At 37.0% G+C, this 16942-nt stretch overlaps 1 protein-coding gene across 1 annotated transcript in view; it reads right to left on the bottom strand.

Annotated features, from left to right (window-relative positions):
- The window catches only part of SLC25A12 (solute carrier family 25 member 12), a 91377-nt gene that overhangs the window by 62335 nt on the left and 12100 nt on the right, over positions 1-16942 (bottom strand). Inside the window, exons 3-4 of the mRNA XM_027128293.1 lie at positions 9935-10077; positions 87-202 (exon numbers count right to left, since the gene is read on the bottom strand). Of these exons, the coding sequence (XP_026984094.1) occupies positions 87-202; positions 9935-10077 (259 nt within the window). The remainder of the gene's footprint in view (positions 1-86; positions 203-9934; positions 10078-16942) is intronic.

Raw genomic sequence — 16942 nt, 5'->3', positions numbered from 1 at the left:
CTATATGCAGTTACTAAATTTAGCAATTAAAAACTGAACCAGCCTCACTAACTTCACTTAAACATATAATCTTTTTTTTTTCTTACCAAATGTCACCTCTCCATTTCCACTCTTGTCAAACAATTGGAAAGCCACTATGAACATGGAATCTGGAGCACATAAAACAGATTCAAATGCCAAAAACTCTTGATAGGAGATCAACCTGGAATAAAATATAAAATATTATTGGCTGGTAACCTGCCTTTACAGTATGAATTGTAGCTCAGGGTAACCAAATAACTGATGACGGGAAGTGTCTCTTTATAGTGGTATTCCAGAAAAGAAAGAAAGAAGGAATGATAGAATGTTACCGTTTTGTAAACCCTTAACTCATTAATGGACCTGGGCAATAATCAGTAGCCTCTAACATGGCAAGAAGAAAGAGACTAGACTGAAAATAATTGAACCTGAATCTGATCAAGTCTCTAGATCAGAGTTTCTAAAGCTTGGCCCTCAATCGTGCCATTTGAAGCTGGATAACTCTTTGCTGTGGGGGCCTCCTGTGCATTGTATCATGATTAGCAGCATCACTGGCCTCTGCCCACTAGATGCCAATAGCACCTGCCCCACCGAGAACCACTTTAGATGTAATCAACAATTTACAGAAAAATACAAAGGACAAAGGAACATCTCAAATTAAACATTACCACAGAAACACAATCAGCAAAAATGCAGACTGTGGGAAACTACAGAGTGAACATTCTGTATATGCAAAAAAAAAAAAAAAAGAACTTTTAAAGAAGATATGGAGGAGAACCTCATTAAAGACCTAAGAGATGTAGCAATTAATTACAAAGATACAGATCTTATTTGGATTCTGATTAAAGCAAAGTAAAAAAAATTTTTTTTAGTTTATAAAAAAATCAGGAAATGGAAATACTGTTACAACACAAATGCTTGATGATATTAAGACATCAATGCTTTTGAGGAGGTTTTGGTTGGTTTTTGGTAATTTTTCTTATCTTCTAGAAATACACACTGAGATATTTACAGATGAAATATGTCACCTGGAATTTGCTTCAAAATACTCCAGAGGATGGAGGAATGGATGGAGGTATAAGTGAAACAAATTTAATAATTATCTTAATAATTATTAAAAGTGGGTGTATTTACTTCATTAAAGTGAACCCTAAGATGAACTGGGGACCTTGGTGATTATGATGTGTCAGTGCAGTTTATCCTTGGTTAAAAAAAAAAAGTCTTAAAAAAGAATTAACACTCAGGGTAGACATTTTTGGCAAAACTTTTGTTACACTTTTATATATGTATACATATTATATATGTGTGTGTGTTTGTTGGACTGGGATGTAAAATGTACTTTTTAGATCAAAAAAGTTTGCAGGCCACTGTGGTTAAATTATACTGGCAAATAAAAGCACAAACTAACCTCAAAAAAAGTGGGCGATGAGTATATTGCATTTATTATACTACTCTTTGTTTTATATATGTTTGAAATGTCAATAATAAAATTTTTAAAGGAAAATTCAAAACCAAAAGGAAGAAAACTAACTTATTTCATCCTATAATACTCAAGGTTGTGAAATTAGCCAGTGGCCAAAACTACACTGAAATTGCCTTCAGTGATCTTATGGAGTAGGCATATGCTAGTTTAGAGTCATCTTCCACAACAAATCTTGCTGCAAATATTTCATACCATGTTGCTGCTACTGATAGTGACTAGTATCCAAGTGACAGTATATATCCAAGAAATACATATAACAGTATATATCCAAGTAATTATACACACACACACCAGTAGTGCCACATTTTACTCTCAAATGGGCTGATTCGGACAATACATTTACAGTCACCCTATCCAAAGGAACAGACCTAATTCTTAATGTAGCTTCTAGGCCCACAGGATCTGACTTCTCCATATCTCTTCCCTGCTCTCTGCACTCCAGGCCACTCATTTTAAGCTCCTAAAACAATCCATGCTCCTTCCACTCAGGTCCATCATTCAGCAATTCATTTTCCTTGGAATGATCCCACCATCTCCAAACTTCCGTCCATTAAATTTCCACCCAGTCTTTTTTTTTTTTTTAAATATTTATTTATTTATTTATTTTTGGCTGTGTTGGGCCTTCGTTTCTGTGCGACAGCTTTCTCTAGTTGCGGCAAGCGGGGGCCCCTCTTCATCGCGGTGCACGGGCCTCTCACCATCGCGGCCTCTCTTGTTGCGGAGCACAGGCTCCAGACGCGCAGGCTCAGTAGTTGTGGCTCACGGGCCCAGTTGCTCCGCAGCATGTGGGATCTTCCCAGACCAGGGCTCGAACCCGTGTCCCCTGCATTGGCAGGCAGATTCTCAACTACTGCGCCACCAGGGAAGCCCCGACCCCAGTCTTTATATAGCTCATCTCAAATATCATTTCCTCAAGAGAATCATCTTAAAGTCCCCAGATGACTTCACATCCCCTTCACACCTTACAGCAGTACTGTACTTTTTTAGCGCCCCTCACAGAATTCTTGTTAAAGTAATTATGTAACTCATTGTTTAAAGTCCAATTCTCCGTTAGAAAGTAGGCCTGTCAGAGCACAGGCTTGATTCAGGGTAGGAACTCATAAATCTTCTTGAATACACCCAATTTAGAATACATGACTTTTTAGAGATACCTGTTTTCCAGCACAGTATTAAGAAAGTGACTACATTTTACTTTTCATTTTATGCCCTCATTCATCTAAGACATATTTTACATTCAAAGTTATATTTTCTATTACTTAAAACACTTTGAAGTATGTTCAAATTACACAGATTACATTATATCCAAAGCAATGATGTACACTATGCCTTTACCCTTTTTTGAGGGAAAGAAAGGCTTTGTGGTGGTAGTATTCAGGGCACTGAAGACTATGCCCTCACTGTGCCCACGCTGAAGAATCCTTGGTGAAATTAGGAGCTTGAGTGCCTAATGAATCCTGGGAGGAACAATCGAAACTGTTTATCAGGCCACATGTCATAACACACCTTATGCATTACTAAAAAATATAGTAAAACTCAAAAGTATGATTATCAGTACACAAATTGTAGGGTAGTAAAAAACAAAGAAGTAACAATATATCAGGTATCATCATGACTATGCACACACTCCTAAAAAGCAATGAGCAATATGTGGTTTTAAGCTCTGAACAAAACTAAAGATCAATGAGAATGTATAACACAAATACAATAGTGATCTAGGAAATGAGTTAGAGTAGACTTTCACTTTCTACATTATGTAATTCAGAAACATTTGAAATTTTTATATTTATAATAAAGAATTAGCATTATTTCTTCTGCTCATAACATTAATTTTAAAAATAAAAATTAAAAGTAGCTAGGCTGATTATAGGAGGGAAGAACAATGCCCAGCATCTTGGTTTTTCTAAAACAAGTCTCAGGAATTAGACATCAGAAGTACCATTACCCTGAAATACAGAATATGTAGCTTTAAAGCATATTTCATGCTCAGTAGTAAAACTTTCTGTATTTATGAGAAGAGGTCAAAGACCTTTTCCTTAACTAGCAAAGGTCATAAGTGGTTGGCTGGCAGACTGAATTTGGCCCACACATATGTTTTCTTTAGCATGTAAAGCATTATGTTTTTAGTTAGGTTTGCTGCCAACATTAGGAAATCCTAAGATTTCACAAAAGTATCCAGTTTTCTGGTTTCTCTTGATAAATTGTGAACTTGGGCAACAGGTTTCTGGTTCCAAGTAGCACCAGCTTCCTGGAGCCTAGCAGAAGCTGCCTTCTTCAGAGAGACCAGGGCTTGCCAGTTATCTACACCTGCCCCTGCAGATTTGAGACTCTGGCAGCGTAGATTTCCAACTAAGTGCCATTTTGTTTAAAATATAAATTCTATGGACTTTATTAAATATCTACATTTTTATCTACCAGTATATTCAAAAAGGCAAATCATATATTCATGAAATTTAGAGTCAGAAGGACCCTTAGAAAATCTGAAGAAGTGATCTGTTCAAAGACATTCAGCAACCCAGTGGGCCACGTCGAAGACTCAACTCCTGTCTTCAATCCAGTGTTCACCATCCTGCCCCCCAATCCCAAATTTAAAGTTATAGTTGAAAAATAGAAAGGGTATCTGGTACCTACAGCAAGTAGAACATTATTATAATACTCAGCCAACCCTCAATACTCAGAGTTACCTTTGTTAATACAGTGATTTATTTAAAGAAAGAAAAGTCAATTAAGAAACACAAAAGCAACTTAAAAATAAGTCACTTCATATTATTCACCCTTAAAAAGGAATGAAATTCTGATACATCCTGCAACGTGAATGAATCTTTAAAACATTATGCTAAGTGAAATAAGCCAGATGAAAAAGAGCAAATATTGTATTGTCCCACTGATGTGAAGTACCTAGAACAAATTCATAGAGACAGAAAGTAGAATAGTGGTTACCAGGAACTGGGTGTTGGGGGAGAATGGGGACTTGTTTAATGGGTATGAAGTTTCAGTATGGATGATGAAAAAGCTCTGGAGATGAACAGCGGTGACGATAGCACAACAATGTGAATGTACTTAATGCCACTGCACTGTACACTTAAAAATGGCTAAAATGGTAAATTTTATGTTATATATATTTTAATACAATAAAAAATAATAAGTCACATGGGGTTTCCCAGGTGTGCATGTTTGCCAAAACTCAGGAAATGTACCTTTAATATTTATATTTTTCACTGTGTGTAAATGTTACATCTAAAGAAAAAAACCTCAAAACAAATATTAAATTCTAGTTAATAATATGCATGCTGAAATATTTAAGAAATGTATCAGTGTCTGCAATTTACTTGAAATGTGTAAAAAAAAATAAGACGGACTGATGTAAAGATAGATGATAGATACATGAAAAGAAGTAGAGAAAGATGCTAATGGTAGAATACATGTGGTGGGTATATAGGGTATTCACTGTAAAATTCTTTCAACTTTCCTGAATGTTTGAAATTTTTCATAATAAAATATTGGGAGGAAATGGGGAGTGGGGATAGGCCACTTATTCTCTCTGATATGCTCCTTATCTATTTTTAGTCCACAGGCATTTTATACCACATTGTAATGTAACAATACTTTTCAGAAAGCAAGAAACAGTCTGCTTATCTGGCAACATAAAGCAAACATGTTCCAGAATAATTTTTAAAGCTCTTTTTCCTTTATTCTGCCATGATTCTCCTATCTATAAAAGAATCCGATGAAGACTTCAGCAAAACAAAGGCAAACCACAAGCCACTAACTGTGGAGTGAAGAAACCGTTGCTTACTTCACACTTTGATAAATAGTTTTTCTTTTCTTTTAAATTTATTCTTGGCTGCGTTGGGTCTTCTTTGCTGCACGTGGACTTTTCTCTAGTTGCTGTTGTCTTCATTGTGGCACATGGGCTTCTCATTGTGGTGGCTTCTCTTGTAGTGGAGCACGGGCTCTAGGCACGTGGGTTTCAGTAGTTGTGGCTCCCGGGCTCTAGAGCGCAGGCTCAGTAGTTGTGGCGCACGGGCTTAGCTGCTCCACAGCATGTGGGATCTTCCTGGACCAGGGCTCAAACCCATGTCCCCTGCATTGGCAGGTGGATTCTTAACCACTGCGCCACCAGGGGAGCCCATAGTTTGTTTTCTTTTAACAAGGATGAGGGGGCACCTTCACTTTTTACCCTACCTGCTGTTTGACTTTTTTCAAAGAACATGTATTCATTTTATAACTTTGAAATAATATATTTTATTAATTTGATGTTTTAAAATTTTCCTAAAGAGATCCTTTTTAATTTACTAAATGGAAACTAATAAAATTCCACAACATTAATATGATAATTTTGTAATTTTTAAAACAACCAAGATTTCCTCATTAAACGTTTTTCTATATGCATGTAGAATATTAAAGGAAAACATTTGTGAAAAAGAAAGGAAGGAAAACTAGAGTTTTCCACATTATAGGAGAATAGGGCCTCCTGATGAAATTCTGACTAGAGCTAAATATAGAAACTATGGTTCTAGAAGTTACAGTTTCAAACAAGAATCTAAATATTTTAGATTAAATCACACAATAATGGTCCCTGAGATCTGCAATTAATGCACAAAATCATTTTGCTTTTCATTATACTGCCAGAACTTCAAAGTTTAAGCCACAATCTCACAAATAATGCTTGGCTAATGGCTTTTACTTTTAGACAACCCATCATGCTATTTATACTATACAATGCTGTTTCTACATGGCTCTCCATAGCAAGCACCTGTATCGAAACACTCCTGCTTATTTTACTATCTGTTGGAGGAAAGGGAGCAGGGAAGAAGAGAAAGGGGGCAGTTTACATGCTAAGAAAACATGGAGGGTAAGGGCAGAGCATGGGGCCACATTTGACCACTCCCAAACCTCCTTTTCCGATACACTTAACTAAATCACTCAAACTTGTTTATGCTAGTTGTATTAACTGAGATTTGGTCTGGGGTAATTATAAACAATATTATGTGATTCTATTTCAAGTTATATATCTATAGGACTCATCATCAAAAAGTATAATAGAATCAAGGAATACCTCTTGGAGCCGGAAAAAAGATGGACCAACTGAACTATTCTAACCTTTCATCATTGCCCTGGGTAAAGGGGCGGGAAACAGAACAATGGGGAAAAAATAGTTTTTTTAATTAAGAGAACTTAATCTTGTGTTATTGGGGAAGTCAATCAACCTCTCTGGAGCTCATTTTCCTTAAACGTTAAATGAGGAAGGGTTGGCTACTTGGAATAAGTTAAACATTATCAAAGCCTCTGATTTTCTTAAAAGTATTAAAGAAACTTTAACAATGATATTTAACTTTTTTTTTAACATCTTTACTGGAGTATAATTGCTTTACAATGGTGTGTTAGTTTCTGCTTTATAACAAAGTGAATCAGTTATACGTATACATATGTCCCCATACCTCTTCCCTCTTGTGTCTCCCTCCCTCCCACCCTCCCTATCCCACCCCTCTAGGTGGTCACAAAGCACCAAGCTGATCTCCCTGTGCTATGCGGCTGCTTCCCACTAGCTAGCTATTTTATGTTTGGTAGTGTATATATGTCCATGCCACTCTCTCACTTTGTCCCAGCTTACCCTTCCCCCTCCCCATATCCTCAAGTCCATTCTCTAGTAGGTCTGTGTCTTTATTTCCGTCTTGCCCCTAGGTTCTTCATAACCTTTTTGAAGTCATAGACCCTTTTGAAAAACGTGTGATTTCTCCCCAGAAAAATGCAGATACAAATTCACTCATTTCGCATTATATTTCAGCAAGTTCAGGAAACTCTGAAGACTATCCAAGAACGGGAGGTTAAGAATCACTGTGTTTCTAGGGCTTCCCTGGTGCCGCAGTGGATAAGAATCCGCCTGCCGATTCAGGGGACACGGGTTCGAGCCCTGGCCCGGGAAGATCCAACATGCTGCAGAGCAACTAAGCCCGTGCGCCACAACTACTGAGCCTGCGCTCTAGAGCCCACAGGCCACAACTACTGAGCCTGCGTGCTGCAACAACTGAAGCCCACACACCTAGAGCCCGTGCTCCGCACCAAAAGAAGCCACCAAAATGAGAAGCCGGCGCACCGCAACAAAGAGTAGCCCCCACTCGCTGCAACTAGAAAAAGCCCATGCGCAGCAATGAAGAGCCAACGCAGCCAAAAAATTAATTAATTAAAAAAAGAAAAAAGAATCACTGTTTCTAGAAAATTCCACCTTTCTCTGCTTTTAGAAATAATCTATATGTTTCATAAACATATATTTATCATATATTTATAATTTTTATGACCTAACTCTATGAATCAGATTTCCTACCCAATCTCAATCTGATTTATTCCAAGGAGAGAGGGGAAAAAGGAAGTTTAAGATGTTTTTAAAATTTGAAATAGAACAGATTTACCTTTTCAAAAGAGAAACAGTTTTTGGGTTTTTTTTTAAGTAAACACTATTCAACAGTATTAGATTCTTTACTAGCCAAACCCATTTTTGATCTATCCCACTCTGGCAACTTAAACACTTGATTACACTTGACCACACTTTAACAACACAACTGATTCTGGCAGAACCACATGAAGCTTCAAATAAGATAGACAAGTAGGATGGATCAGAGCAGACAGTCACAAAAGGAAGCATCTGAAAAGATATGGATATCTGAAAGCAAGTCTCAGGCCAAATTAATGACAATAAATACTCTAATAAAAGTTTCTAAAAGAGCTTTAATAAATTTGAAGAAGGAATTCTGATTAAATATGATTAATTTTTATATGCCTTACTGTCTAATCACTATTGAGAGACCCAATGACTGAATGGTCCACAGTAACTCAGCAGTTCATTTGACTTTTCTTAAGAGACCAGGCACAAAATGTATACAAGTTCCCTGATATCTGCCATTGATAAATTATACAAAATCTTTCCAAGATATAAAGTACTCATAGTAACTTTCATGCACTGTGCTAGATTCTATGAGAAAATACAAATGAATACAATAACCCAGGATTCAAAGAACTTAGAAACCAACACTTCTACTTTAACTATTAAACAGCCTTCTAAACGAATTTCACTGCATGCAAGTCTTGTCCTACTCTAACCTTCCATTTTTCTAAAATCTGATCGTATTTGTAATAACAGAAATAAGGTTTAAAGACTTAAAACTAGTTTTGCCTAGTTTTTCAAAGTTCTTCACACAAGCACCTCTACAGGTAGGATAAAGAAACTGGGCCCTTGGAGGCCTGGGGCTGTAGCTTGGAACTCACAAAGCAAGGCATATAAATATTCCATTCCCTCCATAATACAGTCATACTTGATTCTAATATAAAAATGCTGTTTCCCCTTGATTTGAGTAAACTGACACTCTAGTAAGATGCACCTTGTAACTTCTGTGACTGCACACATGTCTACACTACCAGGCTAAAAATACCTCCAAATCTGAGAGTCACAAGCCTACAGGATACAGTCAAAGCTTAGCACATGAGGTCCCCAGCTGCACTCCAACTGCTACTCTGACAACAACAAAGCAATGCCACAGCCCCACCGAAGTACTTATAACACAACCTCCTCAATGTGTATGCAGCAGAGACATGCAAGTGGCCCTTGATGTTTCATGCCACTGTTGTTCCCTTTCCTGGAATTCTCCTCCCTATTTGTCCAACCACCAGCAAGCTCCTTTTTGTCTTGCCAGATTTCACTCAAGCATCACTTCTAAGATGCTCTCCTGACCACCCAAAACATAGTTAACCATGCTTTCTTGGGTGTCCTTTGTATGTTTCATATGGTTCTACTATAACACCTTATTCCCAAAGTATTACTTTTTTTCTTTGTTTACTCATCCTCTTTCTCACTAAGCCATGAGCTTCTTCTTACAGTCAGGAACCTCATTTAATTTGTATTTCTAACGTCCAACAGTGCCTGGCAAATGGTGGTTGTTCAATAAATATTTGTCAGATAAATGAGTACACAGATAAATGAATAAATACCACTCTCTAAATTCTTCCCTGATTTATTTTTCTTCATAGCAGTTATAACCACCTAACGTTATAATTTACTTTAAAATTTTGTTTATTGGTTTTCTATGATTTATTCACTGATGGAATTCTAGTACTTAGAACACTGCCTAAAATATAGTAGGTACTCAATATTTACTGAATGAATGAATGAATGAAAGACACTTAGTTACGTGAAAACCATTCTGCTCAGGTTATTCAATATAAAATACAGCTTTTGCATGTAATTTTTTTTTCAAAAAAAGAAAGAAATGCTAGTATATTTGATAATGGCACTAAATAACAGTTTTTATAAACTTCTAAGAAAAGATATGGTTTATTAATATTAAAATTCCAGATGGTCATGGGTAAATTCATGGTTTTCCTATTTTTTAACATAATATGGAAGAACATTAGTTTTTTTAAAAAGTGCATAAAGGTTCTTACCCATCCTTGGTTTGATCAGCTACTCCTGCCAAGAGCTGCACAATCTTCGGATTGCTATTTGGATCATTATACAGTCCAAGATAGCGCTGGACAAAGTCTTCCGGGGTCATGTAATGTTCTCCATTGACCTCAGTAGTGGCATACTAAAAAATAAATAATGTATACTTAAAATTAAAAGTATTCAATATCATTTCGTAGCCAACAAATGTTTTCTGAAAAGGTAAATTAAAGGCCAGTATCATAATCAAAATAAGAATAATAAATGCAGATTTTTCTCTGTATGGTCAAAAAACAAACACCCAGAGCCTGAGTTAAGAACATCAGTAAGGTACTGATACATGCTACAATATGGATGAACCTTGAAAACATTATAAGGTAAAGAAAACACACAAAATGCCACAAACCACATGATCCCATTTATATGAAATGTCCACAACAGGCAAATTCAGAGCTTCAGAGAAAAGAGTAGTTGCCAGGAACTAGGAGGAGGGGTGAATGGAGAGTAACCACTTTACGTAGGGGGTTTTTCTTTGGGGGTGATAAAAATGGTCTGGAATTAGATACTGGTGATAGTCATACAACATTGTAAATAAACTAAAAAACACTGACTTGCATACTTTAAAATGGTAAATTTTATGTAATGACTTTTATGTCAATCAAATATATGTGTAGATATATATGAAAAAATATGAGAAAGACGAAGAAAGGTGAAAGGGCAGCCAAGTGAGCAAGATGGAAAGTGAGAAGATAACATCTGGAGACTTCCTGCCTGCAAGAGTTGGGGGGGGGGGGATGGGGACACAACCTGCAAACCTTGAATGACAACAGCATAGCAAACAAGACCTGCCACCATAGGTACTCATTCTAAGTTCCAGGAGCGAGAAAAAACAAAAACATTCTGCCTTTTACGTCAATAATTTTAGAGAATAAAATAATAATAACACCTGCCTATCATATAAATGCCTCTTTATACATTCAGGGTTTTATGTACTATGGTGTGACCAAACATGACCAACCAAAGTCTTCATCTTTGGGTTGCAGTTGATCAATTTAGCTACTTCGGTCAACTATCAAAGTAGTAACATCAGAAAAGTTGTCAGAATTGAGGAATACAAGGCCCACTAGTGCCAAGCACAATAAATTCAAACAAACAAAACAAAAACCCACACCAGAGCCTGGCCCATCATCTTAAAATTGCAGGACATCAGGAAAAAGAGAAAATCTTAAAAGTTTTCAGAGAGAAAAAATAGGTCATATATAAAGAATTATGAATCATGGGCCTCAATGTTTCCCAACAGAAACAGTAGAAGCTTGAAGACATTGCAGTAAGGCACTGAAAATTCTAAGAGAAATGATTTCTCACCTAGAGTTCTAAACTGAGTCAAACTTTCAACCAATTGTAAGAGTAGGTTAAAAGTACTTTGAGATATCCAGGTTCTCAAGATTTTTTTTCTCCCTTTATGTACCCTTTCTCAGGAAGCTATGATAATTCGCTCCATCAAAAAGTGAGCATGGGGGTTCCCTGGTGGCGCAGTGGTTGAGAGTCCACCTGCCAATGCAGGGGACACGGGTTCGTGCCCCGGTCTGGGAAGATGCCACATACCGCGGAGCGGCTGGGCCCGTGAGCCATGGCCACTGAGCCTGCGCGTCCGGAGCCTGTGCTCCGCAACGGGAGAGGCCACAGCAGTGAGAGGCCCGCGTACCGCAAAAAAAAAAAAAAAAAAAGAGAGCATGGACCAAGTAAGAGAAAGACAGGGGATCCAGGAAACAGATAATCAAATCCAGTAAAGTGGCCAAGGGAAATCCCAGTACAACATTTGTGCTGCAGGTCTCTGGAGTGCCATTCCTGGCTGGAGCAGACAGAGGGCTCCAAGAGGGCAAGCCACTAGGGAAACTGTAATGTCAGCGTATCCAAGGCATTTGGTACGTGGAAAATAACATAGGGAGGAGCTTAAATCTTTATGCAAATGCCCTCCTCTTAATGAGACCTACTCTTCATCAGCCTATTTCACATCACCACCCATGCCTATATCATATTCCCAATTCCTCCAGGGTGCTCTGCTTTTTTTCCCCCTGGCACCTATCACCTTCTAACATACTATATATTTTACTTCTTTATTATGTTTACTGTATCTCTCAACTAGAATGTAAATAACACAAAAGAAGGAATTTTTGTCTAGTTTGTTCCCTGATGTATCCCCAAGCACCAAGAATAATACCTGGCACATGGAGGGCACTCTAAACATTTGTTAATGAATTAGTACTAGGTACACAAATCACTAAGTAAATGAAAAGTTAGGTAATTTTTAACTCTATAAAAACATTAAATTATGAATAAGTACTTCTTTTGTATAAAAATAGAAAATATTATAATACATGACTTGGCTGAAAATAAACAGAACTTAGTCATAATAATGTAGATACCAAACATTAATAACAATTACAAATATGCTCATAAGAATGGAGGGAGAAGAATGCGGGAGGAAGTAGTATAAAGAAGCTAAGTCCTCATCTGCTATAAAAGAAAGTTAATAGTGTCTAGAAACAGCAGTATAGAAATATGAAGGGAAATATCAAAATGAATAGCTAGAAAAGTTACAAGAGCTTGCTTCTAGGAAACAAGATGAGGATGAGAAGGATAAGAGCAAAGGACGGTTGGTCTGCTTTTTGGTTAAGCATTTCAAATGTCCTCATTTGTGAATCTGTCTAAACCAAGCCACTAGCTCTTTCAATAAGGAGAGAGTTAAAGTTTTAAATATTTCCTTGGTTGTACTCTGAAAAATACCGTAGAGGCTATCACAACAAATGCTCTATCAGCCTGCACAAGAAGAAGCCCAAAGGTGGACACATTTTTACTAGCTGGTACTACCAAAAGCACCTAACTAATATCACCCCAAAAAAAGTCATGTTCTCTCTACATGCTATAAAAGTCATTCCTGAAAGGGTCCTGGGTTTATATCCTGGCTCTACCACTAACTCGCTGTGAGTCCTTCAACGATGCCATTCTCCTCCCAAGCCTCTAGATAAAACACGCATCTATAAAATGAAAACTAAATAATCTTTGAATTTTAAAACAATACACATGCAAATACAGGATAAAGAAAAAATAAACTGAATGGCATTGATAGTGATAGTGAGTGGATTCTACTAATTCTAATCAACTGCTTCTTCTCCTCCTTGAAGTTCTTCAATGTATAGCATAACATTGTTATGCTATACATTAACATGTATACCCTGACATGTTTACCAAGATACGAAAACCACCAGAGTTAAGGACAGGCAGGAGTGGGGAAAGGCACAATGTCAGGGAGACTACTGCAACTGGAAAGAGGGATCAATACAAGGAAGTATAAAAATAGAATTTTAAGAGACTGACAAGTCAACAACTAACTAGAATAAGTGCCAAAGGTATGAGAAACATACACTGGGAACCAAAAAGAATGATTCATTTTGCGGATAGGTGGGAAGGGATTGATGGGAAGGAAAAGAAAATAATGTTTAGAATAGGCCTTGAGAGTAAAACTTAATTTCAACTGCAAATGGAGAGAAGTATTTCAGGCTTAAAAAAAAGCAAACAAATACAGAAATTTAAAACATATATTTATTTCTTTTTGGGGGGAGGAGGAGTTAGTTGGAGAAAGAAATGGTAACAAAGAGAGGGTATACAAAGATATGTAGAAGAAAGTGAAGCTGAAAGGCAGTTTGAGACCAGATAGTGGAAGACTTGGAATGCTAAACTGAATAGTCTGTACTTTATCCTGGCCATGGGAAGCCACTGAAAATTTTACGACAGGAGAGAGACATGATCTGACCTGTGCTCTCTCTGGAGGCAAAGTAAAAGGTGGACTGGAGAAGAGAGAAACTGACTGGGGGCAGGGAGACCAAGCAGTGGCTACTGCAACGATCCAGGTAAAAGAGACTGAGGCCTGAACCAAGGCAATGGGAGTGAAAATGCAAAACAATGGGGACTTTCACCCACTGCTAGCAGCTTTTTCTTTTATTTATGATTTTAATGCTGTCAATTCATACCATTCAAAATTCAAAACGATATACAGTGAAAAGTCTTCCTCCCACCTCTGTCCCCAGTCACTCAATTCCTCACTCCAAGGGCAATCAATTTCTTGCATATGCTTCCAGAGATGTTCTGTGCATAAACAAGTAAATTTTATATATAGGATATATATATATATATATATATATGCCAATATATATACATACAAATATGTACGTATGAATATTCTTATCCATTTCTTTTTTACACAAATGATAACATACTGTTTACATTGTTCTATACACCTTGCTTTTTCAAATTCAGGCCTTTTAAAAAGTGATTTAGGGCTTCCCTGGTGGCACAGTGGTTAAGAATCCGCCTGCCAATGCAGGGGGACATGGGTTCGAGCCCTGGCTCAGGAAGATCCCACATGCTGCAGAGCAACTAAGCCCGTGTGCCACAACTACTAAGCTTGCGCTCTAGAGCCTGCGAGCCACAACTACTGAGCCCATGTGCCACAACTACTGAAGCCTGTGCGCCTAGAGCCCATGCTCCACAACAAGAGAAGCCATGACAATGAGAAGCCCGCGCACCGCAACCAAGAGTAGTCCCTGCTCACCGCAGCTAGAGAAAGCCTGTGTGCAGCAGCAAAGACCCAACACAGCCATAAATAAATAAATAAATAAATTTTTAAAAAGTGATTTAGCAACATATATGTACATACACACAAATATACATACATGTCATATATAAAGAACCATAGAAATGCTCATATTCTCTGACAAAGAATCCTGGGCCAACTTTTATGAGAAATTTAAAAGAATTAAGAACTAAATATAAAATAAGAAAATACAAGAGATGGGTTATGGTGATCTTTGTTCTCTCACTTCACAATTTGAGTGTTGCCTTCTTTAATTAGCAGATGTCAATTTTCAAAAGAAACAATATGAAAACATTTCAGAGTATTTACAAAATACAGCAACTAATTGTTCATTTCTTTTGTCACGGAGGTGTCTAATATCTAATACTAATACCTAAATTTGATTGCCAGGACTATCACCACTATATACACAGAACACAAACACACACACACACACACACACACACACACACACAGAATGTATACTGCACTTACTGAATCACCAGGATTTCACAACGTTCTTGACTTTAAAACTATCAGGAAATAGAGCAGCCTTAGCACAAATCACCAAGGACACAGTGGCCAACAAGGAAAACAAATGCTTTTGTTGACATGTACTTGGAACAGGCTTTGCCAGTATCTTAGGTTATAAATGATGCCAGAGAATCACTTACCCTGAGGTATTTTGCTAGTGTTTTCCCCAACTCTCCTAGTCTATTTTAACTTGATTTTAACTGAAAGATAAAGTGCATAGCTCAGAGGAAAAAAACACAAGTCTTCTCACCTACAAGGAGTCAGTACTTGACTTCTGCAGGAGACAGTTAACTAATTAACTCATTAAATTAGAGACAATTACTTGGCAATGTCAGTGAGCCTGCTGCCTGAACAGACAAAACAGAAGAGGGAATTTAGAACTGAAACTAGAAATCTACTCACAGTCAGTCAAGAGACTAAAACATTTTAGGTATTATGTTAACAAAGAAAAGCAGGTACCTCAAAAACAGGTGATACGTTTAAACCGAAAAGTATTTTTTAAAAGAAGACTGACCTGTTTATTTTAAATAACTTCATTGCTTTCAACACTTATTTTAATTGACTGGATAATAATGTTTAAACAGACCAAAAAAAAAAAAAGAAACATGGCCTAAAGTAACACATACAGCTAGAAATAGGAAAAGGTTAAGTGGCCTTATTGAGACCTTCTCTTTCTGCTAACCAAAATGACTTGCATGTTTACACTAAAAACGATAAAAAGCAATTTAAAAAAAGTTTTGGATCTCCTAGACTAACACTTATGCTAAAATTTTAATATATTAAAGTAATTTAGTAGTTTCACAATATCATTTCTTTTTTTTTTAAGTTTTTATAAAATTAATTAATTTATTTATTTTTGGCTGTGTTGTGTCTTCATTGCTGCAGGCAGGCTTTCTCTAGTTGCGGTGCATGGGCTTCTCACTGAGGTAGCTTCTCTTGTTGCAGAGCACGGGCTCTAGGTGCACAGGCTTCAGTAGTTGTGGTGCGTGGGCTCAGCAGTTGTGGCTCACTGGCTTAGTTGCTCCGTGGCATGTGGGATCCTCCCAGACCAGGGATTGAACCCATGTCCCCTTCATTGGCAGGCGGATTCTTAACCACTGTGCCACCAGGGAAGTCCCACGATATCATTCGTATTTTGTTCCTATCATTTCAAAGACTGAACTAAAATGACTTTAAATGAAATTAACCAAATATTATATCCATACTCCAAATAACTTTAGAGTTAATCATTTGCCATTTCAAATATGTTTCTTAAGCAGTCATAAATCCCTCTTGGGCAAGAAGTCAAGGACACATGAAAGACACAGACAAGAAGTAGCTGACAGTATCTGAATAAAAATAGGTAGTCTGTTCTCTTGATTAAACTTTTTCCTAACCTAACGCAAGTATTTTAATGTAAAAGTGCACATAGCTTTGACATTTCCAGAAATATTTGAATTTACTTTGAGTATAGTTCATATGTGTTTGAAAAAGCCTTGACATTCTGAAGCTTGAGAAAGAAAATGGATCTTAATGAAAAATTAGAATCTTTATACATTTATTCAAAATTATTGCTGATAAAAGACAGTAGGGTTTCATATACAGATTTATGTTGTACTTGCACTGAACTACCTCTAGCACCAAGTGATAAGATCATGTTATCTAGAAATGTTTTGCCTATCAAGCCTACAGATCAACACATCAAGACCTCACTTGACTGTAGTAAATTGGATAACAGTAACTCCTTTGCAATTTACCAAATTTAACCTTAAGTAACCTTTAGAATGTATGCAACCTACATCACAGGTCAACTATAAAGTAGACTTTAGGTAGAGTCTATACACAACCCTAAATTTCCATTGAG

The sequence above is a fragment of the Aethalodelphis obliquidens genome, unplaced genomic scaffold (assembly GCF_003676395.1).
Source record: "Aethalodelphis obliquidens isolate GAN/ISIS:26980383/991018 unplaced genomic scaffold, ASM367639v1 scaffold2, whole genome shotgun sequence".
NCBI lineage: Eukaryota > Metazoa > Chordata > Mammalia > Artiodactyla > Delphinidae > Aethalodelphis > Aethalodelphis obliquidens.
Note: the sequence above shows the minus strand (reverse complement) of the source record. Positions and strands in the feature narration are given on the sequence as shown.